This window comes from Rhinopithecus bieti, unplaced genomic scaffold (genome assembly GCF_001698545.2).
Source record: "Rhinopithecus bieti isolate Rb0 unplaced genomic scaffold, ASM169854v2 scaffold_11401, whole genome shotgun sequence".
NCBI lineage: Eukaryota > Metazoa > Chordata > Mammalia > Primates > Cercopithecidae > Rhinopithecus > Rhinopithecus bieti.
In genome coordinates, this window is record NW_016807151.1 from 1,984,353 (window position 1) to 2,007,401 (window position 23,049).

The window sequence follows — 23,049 nt, forward strand, 5'->3', positions numbered from 1 at the left end:
TCCTAGCTTCCACGTAGTCTGCTCATCCATAAGCCCTAGCCAAAGGTGTGGTAAACATTCAGCAATGGGGGCCCACTGGGCTCCTGATCCCAAATCCAGAGGGAAATCTTCCAGAGTTTATCAAAGATGTACACTGGAGTGTACAAGTTTAGGTCAAGGGTACCTGAATCGCACTGAACTTTTGGGGGAATGCTTGATAAATGAGTGGGTTATAGTTAGGCTCATTTTATAGTTTATTTCTATTTGAACAGAATTTAAGGATGACTTAGCTGAGATCCACCTGGGCACACAGGTACTTATTAATAAAGTCAAAGGATATTAATCTAAAGACTATTACACAAGAGCTATTTACAGACAGAAACCCAAGACCTTTACTTTTTGTTTTTGAGACTGAGTCTCTGTCACTTAGGTTGGAGTGCAATGGTGAGATCTTGGCTCACTGCAACTTCTGCCTCTTGGGTTCAAATGATTCTCCTGTCTCAGCCTCCTGAGTAGTTTGGATTACAGGTGCATGCCACCATCCCCGGCTAATTTTTGTATTTTTTGTAGAGCGGGGGTTTCACCATGTTGGCCAGGCTGACCTCGAACTCTTTGACTTTGTGATCCGCCCACTTTGGCCTCCCACAGTGCTGGTGGGATTACAAGTGTGAGCCACTGTGCCCGGCCCCGAGACCTTTACTTTAAATATAATTATATTTTAATATATTATGTATGACGAAAAGATGGTTCTCAACTGCCTTTCATTCAGCCAAAGATGGTTAGGGTGAAACACATACTGTTTGGAAAGATAAATATGGCACTGAATGTACTAGTGACAGTTGGCGGTTCATTAGTCACATTTAGGAAATTATAGTTTTACTCTGATAAGTTCTAACTCCTTTTTGTAATGATTCTCAAAATAATTTAACTGTGTTGCTCTGTTTTAACTCGGGAGACAAGTATGGAAGAATAAACTGTCAGACGAACAGTATTCTAAGATACCAACAATAAAATAATTAGCAGAAGCTCCACAGCTGCTGTGCTAAAAATAAAATGCTGGAGCAAAAAAAGACAAAAGGTGTGTGCACTGTTATCAAAATCTGTTCAAACACTCTTTGGAGAACAAATGTCAAATGCAACTTTAAAACAACAATGACAAACATTACCATGTAACACATATTTGGAAAAGCGATTAGGACTTTTTAACAATACGTAATTGACATATTATGAACAAGACCTATATATAAACAACGGGAAGCTATTGCTAACAAGTTATTTTCTCCCTATATTTTATCTTTAGCAATACCTGAAAACCCAATGAATTAGCCACAGGGTATTTTCCATTTTAAGAAGTAAAGCCATGTAGATAAAACCAAGTCTTCTATGTTAAATTTATGGGAGGTGACATAATGCAAATAATAGCCTTCTTTAAAGTCAGCTCTTTTTATTCTATCATCCTAAGGAGAAAAATTTACTCCAGTTAATGTTTTATAAATAAGGATTAATTTCGGCTAACCATTTAGGTATTGTGTCAAATGCTGGATTAGTGTATGGCACAGCAATTTTCTTCTATCTAGATCAGTTGAACTGGGTAGGTCTGGCACATTAAGAATATGCTTGTCCTCAGAAGATAGGTCTTTTGTATCTCTATCAGGAGAATAAAATCAGAAGTCAGATCAAAGATTAAATGTGATGTTCTGACTCTCAAAAGAAAAACATTAGATGCTTCAGGAAAAAAAATCACTATTAATTAATTCCCCCCAACTGCCTGCTCCCAAAATCCCACAACACATTTTCATTCCAAATTACAGATAGATGAAAACCACAAAAACGAGTCCCTTTCAGAGGAACTTATATTTAATGCCCAGTAGATGAAGAAACCTCACATCAAATACAGTGCACGCTGCTGTATTTATATTTTGGATAGTTCCACTAACAGCTATACTGCAAACAATGAGGCTTGTTGTAAAAGGATCACCTGTACAGTTAAACCTCACATAGACACACAGCAAAACCAAATGTATATACTTCCCTCAGTGGAAGAAGTTGAAAATCTAGATCTAGAAATGTATAAAAAGTGGCCTTGAAAACCTGCTATACCAAACACCTCTACAGACAAGATAAAACAAAAAACAAAATCAAACATTTGTTTTCCGGATTTTTCTTTAATACAGTTGCCATCTTACATCATGTACTATTAGGTGCCTTCTTAATAGCATCTAACCTACCCTTCTGTTGCACCGTTTGGCCTCCTGGGATGGAACTCTTGTTACCACCCATGTTTGTGGAGTACTGTTCTTTAGTACAGTACACCTAACTCATATTGTCAGGCCATATAATTCATGGGTAGTGGTATTCATTTCTAAAACTGAATTAACGCACACATCCAAACCACGTATACTTTTCAACTGAAGAGTTCATACAAAGTCTATTTCCTTTCTACAGCAGCTATCGCTCCAGATTGTGGTTTAAAATCCAAGAAGGGGAAGAATGTCTTTGTTTTCAATGCTTCTTTCTTCCATCCTTTTCTATCCTTTTCTTTCTTCCATTCATCTCCTTTCTTAGTGATAAGAGGTTAAGAGAAATGGGCTATTAAGGAAATCAAAGTCTAGTAAACGTCCAAAACAGAGATCAGAGTAGTCACAAACTCTTCTTTGTAGTGATGTTAAATTACTGACAAATTTTTTTTGAAAACAAAATATCTAAAACCAGCACAAGCTAGTGGTGCTGCCTATTATTTAAGCAACTGGCGTTCTTCAATGCTTTTGAGGCGTTTCTTCCGGGGCTGTACAAAGTCATCATCTGAATCATCACTAAATTTATTATCTTCGGATTCATTCCTGAATTCTGGTTTGGGAAACCTTTTTTCTGGATAGAGGTTCTTTAGAAGTTCTTCAAAATAATTTTCAAGTTTTATACCAGCATTGGCTACTTCTGAATCAGGCTGTTGAGTAAAAATAAAAATATGAGTAAAGAAAGGACACACTTTTGACTTGTGAGATTATATATATTAATGAGCTGTTTTGAAAAATGTTCATGCATAGTCATTGAAATAAAAGTCTAGGACTAGACAAAGTCTCTGTACAGAAGGCCAGCTAAAATAAAAGATTCATAAGTGTGGAAAAAAGTAAAAGACTGGATTATTCTAAAAGAAGGTGGTAATGGTAGGACTGTATTACCAAAGATGTATCAGTTAGGATTCCATAACCATAGGATCATGAACCAGGTATTTTTAAAACAAATTAAATGTAGTACTCTTACAATGAGTAACAGAGAACAAACCACCTAGCAGCAAAAGGTCCTGTGTCTGACAGATGTTTAGATGAACTGACAGATGAGAAATTTTAAAATTAGAGCTATTTGGCCCACATCCTTAATATTTCAAGATCAACATAAAAATAAGAAATAAAGGTGGGAATGATAATAATTTTAGGTCAGAGAAAAATATTTTGTCTTTCTGTTATTGGCTGTAATTTACATTTCCATCACCATCTAATAAACCTTTGAATATCAATGTGGATAGAGTTATCTAAATTCTCTCTTGTATTCCCTGATCTGAAAAGTTGGAAATGTATTCTAACTCAGACATCTTGGTCTCCTATGTTGACAAGGTGTTTAGTATAAAATGATTTTCACACTGCTATTCCTTCCCGCCCCTCCCCTCCCCTAGCCTCACCTCATTGAATTCAGCACAGTTTTGAAAGATCAATCTAAAATCAGCTACAAAATCTTCAGGTTTTGAGTACATGGAATAATCTTCTTGTAGTCTTTTCTTGATGGTTGACAAATCCATTGGATTTTTAATTATTTTGTAATAATCAGGCACCTTTAAAAAGAATGAGATGTTATAATACAAATAGCTAAATTCTACCCTGTCCTAAATATATTCTATGAGATGTGCTCTAAAATTCAGAATGTTCTCATTGCTTTTCTCTGTGCTATTTGTCATTAGTAAAGAAACCCATTTAACAGTGTTTACAAGTGCCCACTGCCTTCCACATACATACTGGTAAAGGTTTGGGTTACTTTTTCCAAGAAGTTTAACCAATTATTGTGTTTGAGACAGGGTCTTGCTCTGTCACCCAGGGTGGAGTGCAGTGACACAATCTCGGCTCACTGCACTTTGCCTCCTGGGCTTATCTTCTCACCTCAACCTCTCGTGTAGCTGGGGCTACAGGCATGTGCTAACATAGCTGGCTAATTTTTGTATTTTTTATAGAGATGGGGTTTTGCCATGTTGCCCAGGCTGGTCTCAAACTCCTGGGTTCAAGCAATCTGCCTCCCAAAGTGCTGGGATTACAGGCATGAGCCACTGCACCCAGTCCCAATTATTTTTAATGAAAAACCTTGTCTTCACATATTCCCTCTTAAATCATCTAGATTTTCTTTCTTCATTATTAAACAAAAAGCAATTACTAGAAATAATATCATTTCTAGTAGAATCTGACATGTTTTTGCTGCATGTATTATATAACAAGTGTTAAAGAGGAAGAAGGAGTTCAAATCTGGGTTTAATCCCCAGCTCTGCTGCTCAGTATCACGGTCCTGGGTAAGTTACTTAACCTCAGTTTCTTCATATTCCAGATAGGGATAATCCTGCCAAACTCACAGCATTTTGTACAGACGAAATGAGATGATATTTATTAAGAAAAAGGGGGCTACTTTGTCAGTGCTGTTGTAATAACGTAACTCTAAGCCAGGATAATAGAAAGCACAATTCAATACCCTGCTTCTTTTGGGTACAAAAGAGCCTTCTCCCTGGAAGTATTTATTTCCTGTATCAGGTTCTCCAAACCTGTTCTTAAGAAAGAAGCTGTTTATCAGCTGAATGTATTTACTAAGCTGATATTCTTCTAACTTTGTACTAATCTGAGATTTATCAAACTGTAGAACAAATTAAATTTTTTTGTTTTAGAGACAGAGTTTTGCTCTTGTTGCCCAGGCTGGAGTGCAATGGCGTGATCTCGGCTCACTGCAACCTCCGCCTCCTGGGTTCAGACATTAGAATACTTTTTTGGGGTACCAGGCCCTTTCCAGCACCCTAAAATTATGCATTAAAGTCACATCAAACTTTCAATATGAACCTCAACTTTTTTGTATTGGTAAAGTCTACGTATTTACTTGAAATCTGGACCTATAAATAAGTACGGGAAATTTAGCAGGGTGAGATGTCTTTATTTCAAACAAAGTTTTTTTCCAACAGCTTTGGAAACATGCCTAAAACTCCTAAGATACAGACAATTTTTTTTTTTTTTTTTTTTGAGACGGAGTCTCGCTCTATCGCCCAGGCTGGAGTGCAGTGGCCGGATCTCAGCTCACTGCAAGCTCCGCCTCCCGGGTTTACGCCATTCTCCTGCCTCAGCCTCCCGAGTAGCTGGGACTATAGGCACCTGCCACCTCGCCCGGCTAGTTTTTTGTATTTTTTAGTAGAGACGGGGTTTCACCGGGTTAGCCAGGATGGTCTTGATCTCCTGACCTCGTGATCCGCCCGTCTCGGCCTCCCAAAGTGCTGGGATTACAGGCTTGAGCCACCGCGCCCGGCGATACAGACAATTAACAGAAATCACCCCAAACATCCCAGTACTAAGTAAAATAGATGAGAAAAGAAGAAAGAACACCTGAGAAATGAACACAAGTTTTGGGCCACTTATTAAAAATGTACCTATGTAGAATCAAAGCATTCAGTATATATTATTAAGATTTAAGGTTTAGATATTAAAAAATACTAGAAAATGGTATATAAGCAGATTCTCATAAATAAAAATTCCAGAAAAGCATTCCACTGTGTAAACATGCACAAAATGACATCAATACTTACAGTTAGAGGAACAGGGTCTTGAAAAGCCAGGCTCATTTCGTGGCAGTAAAGAAATAAAAGTAGGCGTTCACACTTCTAAGCCAAAATAAATAAAAACAGATAAAATATTATAAAACAATGAATTCACAGCTTATTTTAAATAACAATCTCAGAGGTTCCAAAGTATCAGACTAAAAATTTAAACTCAGACGAATACAAAAAAATTGTTGATTCTTGGAGTTTTGTTCTCCTTCCCAATCATTAACTGAACTGTACTACTTGACAATTTAGGGTATATATGGTATTTGGGAGCAGGCCCTGTAATTGAATGAACTAAGACAATCACTAGAACCCCATTTGAAGTTTTCTAACAATAAATTTGCACTTATTGCTCCAGTCTGTGTATTATAAATTAGTAATGCTCCATAAAGGAAGAACGTATGTCTCTCAGGAGAACTGGAGGTGGACCTTCTCAATGTGCATACAGACCTAAGGCACCTCTCTGCATGCAGAAGGTCCAACCATGTGCTCTGCTATTCATACGTCCCTGCTTATGGGTTATCCCAGTAACCACTGAGTAGTATTGGCAGTGAATGGGCACGTCCCCTCTTGCATGACAACTTTCATATTGATTGATTGATTGTTCTATTTAATAATTTAGCAAAGGCTTTTTTTTGGTAACAAAGTGTTGACTTGGTAGCTGTAAATGTTATTTACAGTTAAATGCATCAGTTGGCTTTGATGCATAAGTCTAGTCCCATTCGGTTAAAAAAAAAAGAATTATTTCCAGGAAGAGTAAAGAAAAAACCCAACTCCTTGGTGGCAATTCTGAGGAAAAAACTTATCTATGGTAGAAATAAAACAAAATAGAAATTTATTTAAGGTAGATTAAATTTAAAAGTCTAGGCTACATACTCCATCTTGTTCAGGTACAATAAGCTTCTATAAAGCACACACATAATTCCGTGATTTTTTTTTTTAAAGAAAGTTATACCTTTGTAAAAAAAAAAAAAACAAAAAAAACCTCCTAAATAAAAAGGATCAGTATAAAATCTGGATGGATATACACCTCTCTGATGAAAGGCACCACAGTACAATAATGCATCTTACCAAAAAATTGTCTAACATGCTAGGTTGGAAATACTCAAAGACTTACCCTTTTATCTATAGGTGTTAATTTAACAAGGCCTTCAGTTTTCTTTTTTTCTGAGTTGTGACTGGGAGCATCACAATCATATTCAACTTCTGGTTTAGATAAGTCTCGGCAGAAAGTACAAATCCACTCTCCACTGTAGGGGGACAATGTACTTTTGAATTTCTAATGCATCATTTCCTCTCTTCACTATTTCCCTTTCCCACCTCCTCCATGACATCTATGACACAGAATTGTTTATTTGGCATGATTTTTATCACTCAGCATTTACCACATACCACTAGGTATACTGCACCATGCTGAGAGGAAACAGCAGAAACATAATGCAAGGGCCTAACATCAAAATCTAGTTAAGAAGGTGTGAGATACATATATGAAAAAGAAAAAAACAAAACACATTAATCTAGGGCTCACATATCTAGGGCATAATTGAATTTTTTTCCTCCAAAGGATTCACAAATCAGAAAAGCTCTTTGTACTGTTCTTGTTACTCTAAGTTTATAAAATTAAATTTTCAAAAGTATAGCCTTCCAAGAACTGAGAGATCAACCCAATGGCTCTTAACCATCTTGGTCAGGATGATGATCATCCCCATAGGGTTTGAGAATTTACTTGAAATACTTGTAAATGATACAGTTCAATGCCTGGAAAAAAGACATTAATAAACTGGTAGCTGTTATGCCTAAGGACATTGTTCCTTATGGTGACACGTTGTGATAATTTAAAGGGCCTGTTATTTTCTTTTTATAATGACTAGGGAAAAGGTCTTGCTCTGTTGCCCAGTCTGGAGTGCAGTGGTGCAATCACAGCTTACTGCAGCCTTGACCTCTCAGGCTCAACCAATCCTCCCACCTTAGCCACCTGAGTGGCTGGGACTATAGGCATGCACTAGCACACCTGGCTAATTTTTTAATTTGTAGAGACAGGGTCTCCCTGTGTTGCTCAGGCTGAATGATTAATTTCTTGAAAGAAGCACAAGGAATAAGCGGAAAGGTATGGGAAAACCTAGACTATTCACTGGGATTTTGGAGTATACATTTGTGCCAAGTGGAATTTCATTTAAGTAATCTTCAAAAGTTTACAGTAAAAGAATGTGGGAAGGGAAGTACTATCTTACCTTGGAAAATTTGTCAATGTGGGCACATGACAAGAAAGATGGAATACTTTGGGGCACTTTTCACAGCAGAGGAGTTCCCCTCCGTTTTGACAAACTGCACACCAGTCCTCATTGGGGTCATCCTCTTTCCTTGTCTCTCCAACATGAAGGGGTGACTTCTGGGAAGGATCCAGCCACTCAGACTTTCCATTTGAGGAATTCTCCTGGTGAAGTCCAGGTTGATCTCCTGTACTATCAGGGGCATCTGATCTTAGCACAGTCTCCTCAGAAGTAGAGCTCTGACTGCTATTTAAGAGTAGGGAGGTGAGTATGCTTCTTGGATAATTGGCCTGTAGTAGAAAAAATATATATTTAACTGGTGTTTAAAAAATTTTATCACTAATGCAATTCTGAGCTGTAGGACCACTCTTTAGTGAGCACCTGGCTGCTTCAAAAGAATCTTCATGAGAACAGTATATGTTTACTGCTAACTGGTATAGAGGACATGGACCTCTACTGAAAAATATCAAAATAGAGAAAAAAAATCTGAGTCTGGTGATGGCTACAGAAATTAGAGAATGGGTTGGGTAGTGTGGAAGTCAGTCACATGACCTATATATATACCTCACTGGAGCTGTTCATTCAAATTATACCTAAGATACACAAATTGTAAGATGAATCTAAACTTTCTGTTGAAGCCCAGAATGGTAAAAATTTCAAATCTATAACAAGAACAGTCTCCTTCAAATGTTTTCAAAAACTTCAAAGTAATAAATGTAGATATAGTTAAAAGCACTCATTCCTTGGAAGTACTATTTTCAAACCTAGCTTTTTCTTCTGCCATCTACCTCCATATTTCTAAATAAAATGACTGTTAAAGATTGCAATACATCTATAATCCTTGCTAGTGAAGATCAGGAGATTAGGTTTTTACATCCTGACTCTCCAACCCTGTCCTTCCATTCAGACACACACAAAACCACCACCACCATTCACCTCATCCCTTTAACTTAGTTTTTATTAAGCATTGCTTTTTTTAGTTGGTAGGTACCGGTGTAACTATTTATTGCCAGTATCTATTCCAACTGATCAGTATTTGTACTGGTTAAGTATTCTGAAAATCACAATTTTTGGTTAAATGCATACATATTTAGGTTATATCCTGATTGCGTCACAGTTTTTCATTACATTTGTACTCAGGTGTTTGTATCATTATTATATAAATATTGTTCACTGTAGACCCACAAAATGTACTATGACATTTCTTTTTGTACAACTTTTAGTTTTTACTAAGACTCTGTAATTACCTTATTTTTTCAGGTACCTATTTCTATGTGATTCTCACAATCTCCAGCAGGAGATTCTCAATACTGTTGAAGCATTTTTCTCCCTTTGGAGTCCTATGTCTTCCTGCTAGAGACTACTGCACAAGCTGCTGCTGCTGTACTGTGGGTTGACTTTTTCTTCTGTGTCAGATTCCATTTTTGGAATCTTATATCTTCTTTCTTGTTTTACTATATTTTTGATGATACATATTATCAAATATCTTCCTGAGAATAAGTACTTAAGAATTATTTTGAGAACTTGCATAAAAATGTTTAATCTTCATGTCTGATAATTTGCCTGGGTATAAAACTCTGGTTAGAGAATATCTCTTTTTAGCTGCCCAGTCTCCATATTTGAGCCTCTGATTTTTTAAAACTTTCCTGTTTTTCCATCTTTGTCTTTTATTTACTGAGAGATTCCCTCAAATTGTCTTTAAATCCCTTTAAATATAACATTAAAAAAAAACTCCTAAGAGCTATTTAAGAGTTTCTCTCACCCTACCCACCATGCATAGGAATAGTATTGCAAGTATTCATAATTACATTTTGAGGCCTAGATTCTTCATCTGACTCTTGCTTCACTATAACAACAGGGAAATCATAATTTTCTGGTGGTCCACTGTTTTCTTGTTTTATTCGAATTGGCTCCAACATGACCACCGGGACTTTGTGTGTAGAGTCAGCTCCTGCTGGTTTGCTGGAAGAGCCAGAGCTGTAAGTATGAGAGAGAAGAAAAAGCAATCTAAGAATGTTAAGCTGAATACCTCATAAAAAGTATAACAACAACTTTCTAAAATAATACTGTATCTTCACAACAAATAAGTATGTTACATCGGCAATTAATGATGCCTAACGAAACTGCTATATGCAAGTTTCATTTATGTATTCAGTATTTGTACTAGTTAAGTATTCTGAAAATCACAATTTTTGGTTAAATGCATACATATTTAGGTTATATCCTGATTGTGTCACAGTTTTTCGTTACATTTGTACTCAGGTGTACCTATCTAAATATAACCTATCTAAATATATTAACCTATCTAACCTATCTAAATATATATCTGGAAAGATGTTTCAATAAACCTAAACTTTTAAAAACCTGAGGCTTTGCAATTAGGTAACCAGATTTAGTATCTTAGAACTGGCATCTGATTTTAGGCTTTCTCATTTCCTTCTCTAGTCAGTAGCAAAGTGAATACTTTGGTGAAGACAATGAAATAATCATTTATTTAAACAATGCTATTTAAAGAAGGTAGTGGGACAAAAACCTTTTACAGATATTTACTATGTTCTCATGGGATTAAAGGCAAACTTTTCTCCCTCAGACAATTCTTCCATATGATTAAGAAAGTAAGAACTGGGTTCACTAGGAGGAATTTTCAGGCATAATGCAGGGAAGAGGAGGGCAGTTGCTTAAAATAGAATTTCAATAACTGTATATTCATTTATTTTAAAGTAGAATCAATATTTAGTCAGAGATCAAATTAGCATAAAATTTTATCTTTTCCCTAAGTTTGTGTTTCTATATAGTGTACTGTGTTATACCTATTCATTTTTATGTTTTCTTTGCTATTATATGAATATCAAACATTTCTTATTTTCAACACATAGACAAATATTCTTCTCTCTTCAAAGGTAAATTTGTACTTTTGTTAATCCCTTAACTAATTTATTAAAATTAAAGATAAAGGAAATTGTTCAAAATATATTGAGTATCAAAACATGTTGAACACTGGCAAGAGAAATCTAATTAGAGATTTTATGTACTAGAAAATATGGTTTAGTCAGTTTACCTTCCTCGGCTTCCAACGCTGGAGGCACTAGGTGAACGTATTGGGGGGTGTACACTAGTCATAGTAACAGGTCCTGAGGAGGGGGAAATCATACATTCATAAAACGAATGAATAATTATGCATTGAAGTCCTATTGAATGTGTTCACTTAGCACTACATTGAAACTGGGAACCATGATTAAATTATATGAAACAGTAAGTAGTTGCTGAATTTTTCAGCAGTCTGTTACAGCCTGTTACACTGGCAGGGTTTCTCAACCTCTGCACTATTGACTTTTGGGCCAGATAATTCTCCTTGTTGTGGAGGAATGTCTCTGCACTTTAGGATGTTTAGCAACATCCCTGGTCTCCACCAATTATTAGATACCAGTAGCATCTCTCTATACTTCCCAGCTTGGGGTGTGACAATCGAAAACATCTCCAAACATTGCCAAGTCTTTCTGTGTTACAGTAACAGGGGTAAGATCTCAGTGAGACCCTAGTGCCAGCGGAAGCTACAGAAGACAATGAAAGGTGGTATGGGCTGATAGAAAAGGAGTTCAAAAAAGAAAACCAAGTAAACAAAATGAGACCAACTAATGGAAGGCACAAAGTCAGATCAATGGGTTCAGACTTGAGGCAATAAGCAAAAGAGGGATTCTGGACTACTGCCCTAAAAAGATTAAGAAGTTATGCTCTGGTGGTAGTGTAGACAGGAACAAGGAAGATCTAATTAAAAGCAGCCAAGAAAGAAGGAAAACTGCTGCAAATAATTTTGATTTGAACTGATGAAGGCCCAAACTAAACAGTAACAGTAGGAATACAATCCAAGTGGGAAGCAGAAAAAAATTTCGAAGTGACAAGTTCTAAAAGGTTTGATGAACAACAGGATATGGCTGATAAAATGAAGAGAAAAAAATCCATTTCATTGGTTTGTAAACTCTGGATAATTTCATTTAAAAATAAAACAAAAGGCCTGGGCAACAAAGACCCATCTCTAACAACAACAAAACAAAACAACAACAAAAAAATTAGCCAGACCTGGTGGCACCTACCTGTAGTCCCCACTACTGGGAAGGCTAAAGCAGGAGGACTGCTAGAGCCCAAGCATTTGAGGCTGCAGTGAGCCATGATTGCTACACCCTGAGCAACAGAGTAACACCCTGCCTCAAAATCAATCAAAACAATGGCTATTTATAATCTTCTGATAATGTAAGAATACATGCTTCATTTTAGAATAGTTGAAAACTATAAAAAGATATAACATTTAAGTAGCCCATAACTTCTCCATCCATATATAAACACTGCTAAGGTTGATATATCTCTTTCCAGTTTTAAACATACTTTTACATCTTTTATATGATTCTGTATACTTGTTTTCACTAAACAGTATTCCATGAGCATGCCATTAAAAACTCTATATGAGCCATTGTTTGAATAGCTAAATAATATTCTGTTTACAAGTAAGCACATTCTAATTTATTTTTATTCTCTTATACTTGGGCACTGCTTCAAAATTTTAACTACTGCAAATAATGCGTTAATAAATAGTAATATAAATATTAATAAATATGTTCTGCCTATCCAGTTCCTAATTATTTTCTTATAATTGGGGTATTAAAATGGAAATTACTGGGTTCAAGGATACATACATTTCCCAAGCCCCTTGAAGCAAATATCCTACTAGGTAATACATATAAGGTACTTTGCCCACAGTCTGGCCCACAGTACAATATTAGAAAAATGTAAACTTTAGTAATATTGCTATGATGATTTCCAGGAATGTTTTGCCAATTCATACCCCTTCCACCTATGTATGAGAGTACCTCTCACATTCTCAATGACTATTTTTATTATTTAAATCTTAGCTAATTCAGTAACTTAGAAATTCTATCTTTGATTTTTCTTATGACCACTAGTAAGAATGACATTTTTGTCTCATCTGCTATATTGGATAAATGTATTTCCTCTTTAGGGAATTATCTACTTCATCATGTCCTTTGGCAATACCACATATGTTCCTTATTTGTATAAACCTGTCATATGATAAAAGTTTCTCTGCCATATTTTGTCATAAGTTTGTTTAAAATAGGCATCCCCATTTCAATTGTGTTCATGTGACTGGTGAGTGACTTAATTATCCTCTTTTCATATTTTGGTTTAAGGTACCTATGTCCTCAGAAGTAATATTAGAGTTTTTCTCTCAGAGGAAATGAGTAGGTATGTTAAGATTCACAAACACAATTAAACACCAAACAAATCACCAAAAGAGTGATATTTCTACTTATTGTCACTAATACATCTTGACCCTAGGCAAATTGCATCTTAAAGATCACATCACACGCAACTTATCAATAAGAGAGAAGATAACACCAGTTTCCCCCTGGAAGTACTATAATGGTGGGAAGTTCTGTTGAAATTGAAAAGGTAAAGAAGGCCTGGTATGATGGCTCATGCCTGTAATCCCAAAGCTTTGGGAGGCTAAGGCAGAAGGATCGCTTAAGGCCAGAAGTTCAAGACTGCTTCTACCAAAAAACAAAAACCATTAGCCACGCTTGGTAGAGCAGCACACTTACAGTCCCAACTACTCAGGAGGCTGAAGTGGGAGATCGCTAGAGCTCAGGAGTAAGTCTGCAGTGAGCTATGATCGCAACACTGCACTCTAGCCTGGGCAACAGAGTGAGACTGTGACCCGAAAGAAAGGATAAAGAAATTTAACCTTTGTTTTCTTTGAAAGCATACTCATTTTACATAGTGAAAAACTCAAGATTAAGCATTCAACAAAAAAGAAGGGGAAGAGGGGTAATTTTTTATTCCAAGTTAAGTGAAAACTAGAAAACTTTCACAAAATCAAAAGAAGCCCATTTTACCTGCAAGGCCTGGAGATGGCACTGATGAATTTGGTGACTGGACCGTTCTGTTTGAGGGTGGTCTTGGCTGGCCATGATCTATATTAGTATCTTTCCTCAAAATATTGTCCAGCATAATAGTACTCGAACAGTCAATCTTACAAGAAAAGAAATTATTTCAGGGCATTCTGACTTTGCAAGTTAAAAGCTACTTTTAAATTTATAAGAAAGCTTCAATAACTTAATTATTATCAAATAACAAAACACAGATACCACATTTGAGAAGTTTTAACATATTTTCCCCATAAACAACCTTGAATAAAGGTTTTCACTATCTTAGTGTTTCACCTTANATGATCTATATTAGTATCTTTCCTCACAATATTGTCCAGCATAATAGTACTCGAACAGTCAATCTTACAAGAAAAGAAATTATTTCAGGGCATTCTGACTTTGCAAGTTAAAAGCTACTTTTAAATTTATAAGAAAGCTTCAATAACTTAATTATTATCAAATAACAAAACACAGATACCACATTTGAGAAGTTTTAACATATTTTCCCCATAAACAACCTTGAATAAAGGTTTTCACTATCTTAGTGTTTCACCTTAGTAAAATATTGAGGACAGTATTTCAGAAACAAGAGTCAAAAGGAGTATCATGTCATTCACACTCTTAAAATTGAAAAAAAAATTCTTAATTTATAAAGAAACGACAAAAGATTGCCATATGAAAAACATAAACTTGGTGAGAAGACTACCACAATTTTACATTTCTTGCAAATCTCTTTACTGTCTCCCTAAACAGCATTCAATCTATTGTGGTGTACGGTTTTGCTTGAAAAATATGAAGAAAATCTAGCCTCACATAGATAGGACCTAGTGGACCCTCTGAAAGGGATACTTTAGCAACTGATACTCTGGGTATGTGCTAGATAGATGAAATCCATGTATCTATAGCACTAACCTCACTGAATACATTACTCTTGTTTTGTAGGAGAAAAGATGAACCCCAAAGATTCTTGCTTTAATATAACAGGAATACAAATAACACTGTTTTCCTTATCCACTGCCAGGCAAAAATACTTATAAATCCCTAATGAGTAAGAGTTTACTGCTTTAGGCACAAAAATTCTTTCATGCCTACATAAACCAAATTTCCCACCAATGTCTTTGGGCTTAAAATCCAGTTCAATTCTTTTTTTTTTTTTTTTTTTTTTTTTTTTTTTTTTTTTTGAGATGGAGTCTCGCTCTGTCGCCCAGGCTGGAGTGCAGTGGCCGGATCTCAGCTCACTGCAAGCTCCGCCTCCCGGGTTTACGCCATTCTCCTGCCTCAGTCTCCTGAGTAGCTGGGACTACAGAAGCCCGCCACTTCGCCCGGCTAGTTTTTTGTATTTTTTAGTAGAGACGAGGTTTCACCGCCAGTTCAATTCTTTAACATAGTTCTACTGTTGTTCATCCAGGATTCTATAAGATAATTAAGTTCTATAGCCATAGGGCACAGTTTGTATATAATTCATCAATTTCTTGCTTATGCACCTAGAATGGTACTAGTTATGAAGCTCCTTTGGGAGAAATGAGAAAACAGTCACTCATTTTAGTTTATTCTGTAATTCATAAGAGGAATTTCAGGTAAGAAAGGCTGGTGGAAAAAGGTTCACCTGTATGAGATCTGCAGAGGAAAAAGCAGAATTTTACTTCCTGTGGGTTCGGGGCAGGGGAAATTGGACTGGGTGGTTAATACACAGGGTCATTTTGTTTTAATATTCTTTTGGCAATACTTGGCCAATATTTTCAGAGTACAAAAGTACTAGAATGACTAAATTCGTGAGAACTTAATACAGAGAAAGTTGTTTATGTTGTGGGATAATCCTAAAAACCAAATAAAACTATGGGGATTAGATATAAGTTTTCCTATGAACCATCCATGCATGAAAAAATATATGTATCCTACTCATTTAAAGTATACAAAACTATTTTAAAAGTGGAATGACTCTGGTAAGATTAACAATGCAACTATTAGGAAATATTAATTGATCTCAACTTGAAAAACAAATTAAATAATGAAAATAAAAAAGTTCTTTTCACAATCTTATAGGTAATTCAATCCAAGTAAAGAGTACAAGATATTTCCTAAAAGCTTCTTAACGTTAGGTTGCATATGTGTATGTGCACGACAGTGGGTTATCTAACCTTAGATTAAAAAAAGGATCAAACACAGAATCAACTTATATATAGAGATACGTCTACAGAATGTAGAATTTCTCCCTTTGGAATAGTCAAACTGGCTGGGTGTGGTGGCTCATGCCTGTAATCCCAGCACTTTAGGAGGCCCAGGCGGGAGGATCCCTTCAGCCCAGGAGTTCAAGACTGGCCTGGGTAACATAGGGAGTCTCCCCCATCTCTATTAAAATAAAATCATTTAAAATATAATAAATAACAAAAAGTCATACTGACGAAGAGTTTGGAGAGTGAGTTAATTCACATGTAATATAAACCAGAGGTAATTTTGCACTTGTCAGTATGATCTAACAGGATTTCTCTTATTAAACTTGTCTTCATCTCTTCTGATGTCCAGCCATTCAACTTCCCAGCTTATCTTTCCATGTCCTCACTTTTCTCCTTTCCCAGCTTAGATTCCATGATCCATCACCATAATCACTCATTTACGAACACCTTTAACTCTGGTGGCTTGAAAAACATTAGGTTATGTGTCCAATGTTCATAATCTTTTTACTTTTACTACCGCTGTAATATTCTAAAGGATTAAAATTAACTTGTAAAAACGAACAACCTATAATCCAACAAATTCATGCCTTCTACCAGATCCAAATTCACTGACAATTTTCTTTCTTTCTTGAGACAGGGTCTTGCTCTGTTAGGCTGGAGTGCAGTGGCATGATCTCGGCTCACCACAGCCTCCGCCTCCCAAGTAGCTGGGATTACAGGTGTGTGCTACCATGCCTGGTTAATTTCTGTATTTTTTGGTAGAGACAGGATTTCACCACGTTGGCCAGGCTGGTCTCGAACTCCTGACCTCAAGTGATCCATCTGCCTCAGTCTCCCAAAGTGCTGGGATTGCAGGAGTGAGCCCCTGTACCCGGCAGACAATTTTCAACAGACGCTAGTATAAATTTTGTGTCTACTTACATCTGGAAGAGAGGGAAGATTATAAGACCCTCCCACTGGTGAGCTCAAATCGATCATAGGTGAACCAAAAGCCTTTCCATCGTATCCTGCTGCACTAGTAATCGTGGGACTGGAAGGAGTAGAGGATGTGCTGTTGGTAGTTGATGGGGTTCCCTGTCCACTGCTGATCTGCCACTACAGTAACAAGAAGGGAAGAACAAAGGCTATCAACAAGCTTATAAAATACAAAGTCTATCTAATCACTCACACAAAATGAAGTAGAAGAGTTCAACTGTAATTTACATGGAAGGAGAATGGGACAGGAAAAGACTGTACAAGTATATATAATTTTCATTAATCTTGTCAAAAAAAAAAAAAAAAAAAAAAAACAGTAAAAAGCACTGATTTTTACTGGAAGACAACAGTTAATATATACCAGAAAATCACAGTACCCAATCTTGGCAGGTTTATACATACTGGAAAAAAAAAAAGTAAATATATACATAGCAACTTCAAGTTAAAGATGGAGGGTTGAAAACATACATTTCTTCTAACCCTATCTGAAACATCTGAAAACAATAAGCTACAGACTGGTGCTTTCGGGATTTTATATTCCTCTTTCTCATATATGAAGAGATTAATTAGGCCTCGATAAATATCCGAGGAAAGTACTATCATTCCTGCTGAGATAAACACATTAAGATGATGACAGGCTTGCTGAAGTATATAGAAGTGAAGCATGCTGCTGTCTGCAATTTACTCAAAACCTATTGAAAAATACGATAGGCTGGGCATGGTGGCTCATGCCTGTAATCCCAGCACTTTGGGAGCCCGAGGTGGGTGGATCACTTGAGGTCAGGAGTTCAAGACCAGCCTGGCCAACATGGTGAAACTCTATCTCTACTAAAAACACAAAAATTAACTGGGTGTGGTGGTGGGCACCTGTAATCCCAGCGACTTGGGAGGCTGTAGCAGGAGAATCACTGGAACCCAGGAGGCAGAGGTTGCAGTAAGCCAAGACTCCACACCAGTGCACTCCAGCCTGGGCTACAGAGAGCGAGATTCTGCCTCAAAAAAAAAAAAAAAGATGACTTGATGAATGGACAAAGGAATAAATATGTAATAAAGCAAGCGGAACAAAATGTTCCCTATATAATTCTTTCAATTTGTATTATGTTTGAAAATTTTCATGCTGGGAGAAGAAAAATAACTAAGAATATTGCAAGATGCTGTATTTTCCAAACATGGTCATTCATAAATGAACAGCACTATATAGAGAGACAGTGTCTGAAACATTTTAATTGTGAAAAACCTAATTTATATATTCTATTGTAAAAACTACATACAGAAACATAGTTGGACATGAATGTCCTCTTTACCACCTACTCCTCCCTCATATTCCCTACCCCTATGCCCCCTTTCCTCCTCCTCTACCAAGAACAATCAGTTGGTGGATCGTTTCAGGTTTTTTTCTATGTACATGATGAGGCTGGAGGAAAACACACACACAAATGAGATAACACCTCACAAAAATTCTTTAACATGCTTTTCCTCACATACTCAGAAAATCATATCTAGATTATTGCATTTTCTTAATATCTGAAAAGTATTCCACTGTATGAGTACATGCTAATTTGTTAAACTCATCTACTACTTAAAACCAATTTCCCACTAGATTTTTTCCTGGCTTGTTCACTTATTCATTCATGTTTACAATTTTGGTCAACAACCATTTTTAAAAAATATGTTTAGAGTGCCTACTCATTAAAATATAATAAATAGGGAAGAGGTAAACATGTGAGTACTGAGCATGTGCTAGGTGCTTGTGTATACTTTAGAATAAACTCTCAACATTAACTCTGTAAGATACTCATTTTATAGCTGAGGCAAGTGAGATGTGAAAAAACTAAGTGCCACAAAATTCTTAGGTAAATAAGCAGAATTTAAGGCCAAACTGAAGCTTTTTACTTTCCTTCAAATGATGACATAATTGGTATGAATTTTATTTTAAAGAATTAAAATATTGTTTAAGAGAATTTGGTGATGATATAGCAAAGCCAAATTGATTATACAAACATATGTATAGACACAGAATGTGAATACTTTTAGAATATTAAAATGATTTTATTAAAATGAATGTTACAGAATTATGAAAATTGCATCATCTTTTATCTTGGTCTTGGAGAAAAAAATTAAACCAAAATCAGTCTACAATCAGCTAGACAGGCTGTTGTCACAGGAGCTTTGAAAAGAAAAAACACTGTGATAACTTTCACTTTAGGAGAATGTAAAACACAGAAAATATTTTTACCTGAAGACATTAAGAATATAAATAATACAGCCAGGTATGGGGGCCCACACCTGTAATCCCAGCACTTTGGGAGGCTGAGGTGGGCATATCACCTGAGGCCAGGAGTTCGAGATCAGCCTGGCCAACATGGTGAAACCCTGTCTCTACTAAAAATACAAAAATTAACCAGGCACTTGTAATCCCAGCTACTCTGGAGGCTGAGGCAAGAAAATCTCTTGAACCCGGGAAGCAGAGGCTGCAGTGAGCTGAGATCATGCCACTGTACTTTAGCCTGAGTAACAGAGCGAGACTCCATTTGAAAAAAAAAAAAAAGGCCAGGCATGGTGGCTCACGAGTTTAGGAGATTGAGACCATCCTGGCTAACACGGTGAAACCCTGCCTCTATTAAAAATACAAAAATAGTTAGCCGGGCGTGGTGGCAAGTACCTGTAGTCTCAGCTACTGGGGAGGCTGAAGCAGGAGAATGGCGTGAACCCAGGAGGCGGAGCTTGCAGTGAGCCAAGATTGTGCCACCGCACTCCAGCCTGGGCAACAGAGAGACTCTGTCTCAAAAAAAAATAAAAAATGAAAATAAAAAAATAAGCTGTATCATATTAAATATGCATTAAATATTAAACTTCATTAGATATATATGTATTCCTTCTTGAAACTGTGCCATAATTTTGTTTCCAAGAAATCTTCTTGAGACACTTCGAATATTGATTTATTGTTCTATTTTGTGGAATGTAACTTGTATTTGTTAGAAAACTTTTATCTTAGGAAATTTAATATACTCACCTAAAAGTTATCCATACCATATTATAAAAATTAATACCTATGGTCATTGATTATATTGGGCCTTCACTTCTATATAAGTGGTTTAATTTCTCTTATTGATAAAAGCATCAAACTTTGCAATTCACATTATTTACAAAATGAAAAAGAAAGCTTGCTCTTGGCTCTTTATTTGCTGTTGCTTAATCTATAAATTCATTGTGATTTCAAAGTAGAAAGCAGCAGAACAAGCAATTGAGAAAAGAAGGTAGATCTATACCTGTTTTATGGCTTGTTGAGCCAAGAAAGCCATCTGTAGGGGATTGGGCTTTATTGCTTGTCGTGGTATATTCTGGTTTGGTGGATACCTCAGTTGTTGAGGATGAGGAGGAAGAACTGGTCCATTGGGTTTGGGGCTGTGATTCTGAAAGTTTATCAAACGTGGAGGGGGTTGCTAGAAAAAAGAAATTAAACCAATTTAGTAACAATCTTCTTCTGAAAAACAAATTATAAATCTCTATCTTATAAAACTTTTACAGAAAAACAGAACTCTACCACAGATCGATCAATCAAGATTTACATAAGGGAATGAGGGGTGGGGGATGGGCAGACTTTCAGAATTTGTGTAAACAACTTTTTTAAAAGAACCTTATTAGGAAAGAACCTTGGGAGAGGGCTTGCCACCTAGATTTTGTAAGTAGATTGTACCAGTATTGGACCTAGGCCATGTTGGGAAGTAGGTAAAATGTGTCTTTGGTATCCTTCTAAGTCCTTCACAATTATCTTTCACAGAGAACTACCCTTTTGAGACCTCCTAAAAATAAAGTGATGGTAGAATAATAATTGCTAACACTTATTGAGCAGTTATTAAATGCCAGATACTGCTTTAAGTGCTTCACATGTATTCACTAATTTATTCTTAATATTATAAAGCACAGATTATTTCTATTTTATAGATAAGAAAACTAAAATAAAGCACAGAAAATTTAGTAACTTGCCCAAGATTAAGAAAGACAGTAAGGCATGGAGCTGGGATTTGAACAAGTAGTCTGGCTCAGTGGGTGTACTCAAAATGAACAAATTGTTAATAATGAAAATAGTTGATATTAATAACACTTAATAAGTTTTAGATCTTATTGAGCCCTGCCAGGCATTTTACATATTATTATGTCATTGAGCCTTATGCAGTAGGTATTATTACTTTTGTTTTGTAAATTAGGAAACTAAAAGTTTGAAAACACAGATAATTTGAAAAAAGTCACACAGCTAATACCAAGCGGCACACCAAGACTTTAATCCAAATCTAGTCTGCCATATCATTGCCAAAACATATTCCGGTGCTTAGCTGGCTGTTAAGATACTGACTAATTACAACTTAGAGGATGAGTCTCCATAGAAGAAAACATATTTTCTGTTTTTTTTTTTTTTTTTTTTTTTGAGATGGAGTCTTGTTCCGATCTTGGCTCACTGCAACCTCTGCCTCCTGGGTTCAAGTGATTCTCCTGCCTCTGCCTCCCAAGTAGCTGGAATTACAGGAATGCCCCCACTATACCTGGCTAATTTTTGTATTTTTAGTAGAGATGGGGTTTTGCCCTGTTGGTCAGGCTGGTTTTGAACTCCTGACCTCAAGTGATCAGCCCACCTCAGCCTCCCAAAGTCCTGGGATTAAAGGCTTGACCCACTGTGCCTGGCCAGAAAACATATCATCAAAGCCAAGTCTCCAAGAACAACCCTGGTTAATTATAGGAAGGCTGGGTGAAGGAATCACAAACGAGGCTGAAGCAGAAATTAAAAAGAGAAAAACAAGTTTTCCTGTACTTAGCTGATTCACTCCAAGGCCAGCAATAGGCAGGGCCCTGGCAAAGCCTTGATAAAACTATCTGGAAAGCCAGAGCCCAAAGGAAAGAGCTCCAGAGACTCTCTCCCAACAGCCCCTCAGAGCAAGATTAAGAAAATCAAATTCCTTTACTATCTCCTCATCCCCCTTACCATTACTCAATTTCCAAGTTTTGTAAGTTCCTGTTTTTCCTTCAAAGCAGCTGCAAGGTCACAAGCTATGCTAAGGATTACGTAACCTGTCACTGTTTGATTAACTGCCTTTGTTCTGCTTCTGTAAGCCTGCTTGCCTGTACCACGAGTTTCACACCATTAGATTCCCACTGTGCCATTTAAACTAGCCAACCCCCTTTCAGAAGTGTGTATAAAAGTCAAGCCCTGTCTTTGTTCGGGGCCTACCCTTTGGATGTGAATCCGTTGGGCCAGTGGCCACTTAAATAAAATCCTCCTGTTCCACCTATTGGTCTCTCCAGTCCTCTGATTCCCAAAACATTTTCTGGGGGCTCGCCCAGGATTGGAGACGACAGGTTTACTGTCTCTTTGCCTGTGGGACTGGAGCCCTGGGCTGGGGGAGACCCATGCCCCCAGGCACCATGGGAGAACTTCAATCCGGAGGGGTGATCGGCTCTCCCACGACCCTACCTGACAGCACAATGGAACCTAAGGGGGTACAGGATGATTCCAGGAACAGTGCACTACAGGATCGCGGTAAGGTTTGGGCCCGAGGCAGGACCTGTCCCATAAGAACAGAAGGGGAGCTTGATCACCTCCCGGGGAGTAACTAGTAGTCTGACACAGGACATGAGAGTGGCTTGCAAAGACAGGGAAACTGACACCTCAACCGACCCAGGGCACAAAAGTGGCTCGCAGAGTCGGTTGAGAAAGGGGAACTGGGAGCGGGGAAGTGTGTGTGTGTGAAAGAGGCAGTTCCAGGAGGAACCAACGCGGGGAGTGACGTGTGGGGGCTGCAGTTCTCTTTGCATAGACCATACACTCTGAGCGAACTGTGGGACCGACCAGGACTAGAGGTGATCCGCATATGGCTTAGGGA

The 23,049-nt window shown here is 37.0% G+C and overlaps 1 protein-coding gene across 2 annotated transcripts in view; it reads right to left on the minus strand.

The window, feature by feature from the left end:
* Window positions 1–2,124: 2,124 nt before the first annotated feature.
* TRIM24 (tripartite motif containing 24) overlaps window positions 2,125–23,049 on the minus strand; it is a 125,821-nt gene continuing 104,896 nt past the window's right edge. For both annotated transcript variants that reach the window (XM_017880394.1, XM_017880393.1), the window contains exons 10-19: window positions 20,443–20,616; window positions 17,120–17,293; window positions 13,992–14,127; window positions 11,144–11,216; window positions 9,894–10,062; window positions 8,047–8,375; window positions 6,933–7,065; window positions 5,798–5,872; window positions 3,656–3,805; window positions 2,125–2,923 (exon numbers count right to left, since the gene is read on the minus strand). In XM_017880394.1, coding sequence (XP_017735883.1) covers window positions 2,714–2,923; window positions 3,656–3,805; window positions 5,798–5,872; window positions 6,933–7,065; window positions 8,047–8,375; window positions 9,894–10,062; window positions 11,144–11,216; window positions 13,992–14,127; window positions 17,120–17,293; window positions 20,443–20,616 — 1,623 coding nt within the window. In that variant the 3' untranslated portion in view covers window positions 2,125–2,713. The remainder of the gene's footprint in view (window positions 2,924–3,655; window positions 3,806–5,797; window positions 5,873–6,932; window positions 7,066–8,046; window positions 8,376–9,893; window positions 10,063–11,143; window positions 11,217–13,991; window positions 14,128–17,119; window positions 17,294–20,442; window positions 20,617–23,049) is intronic.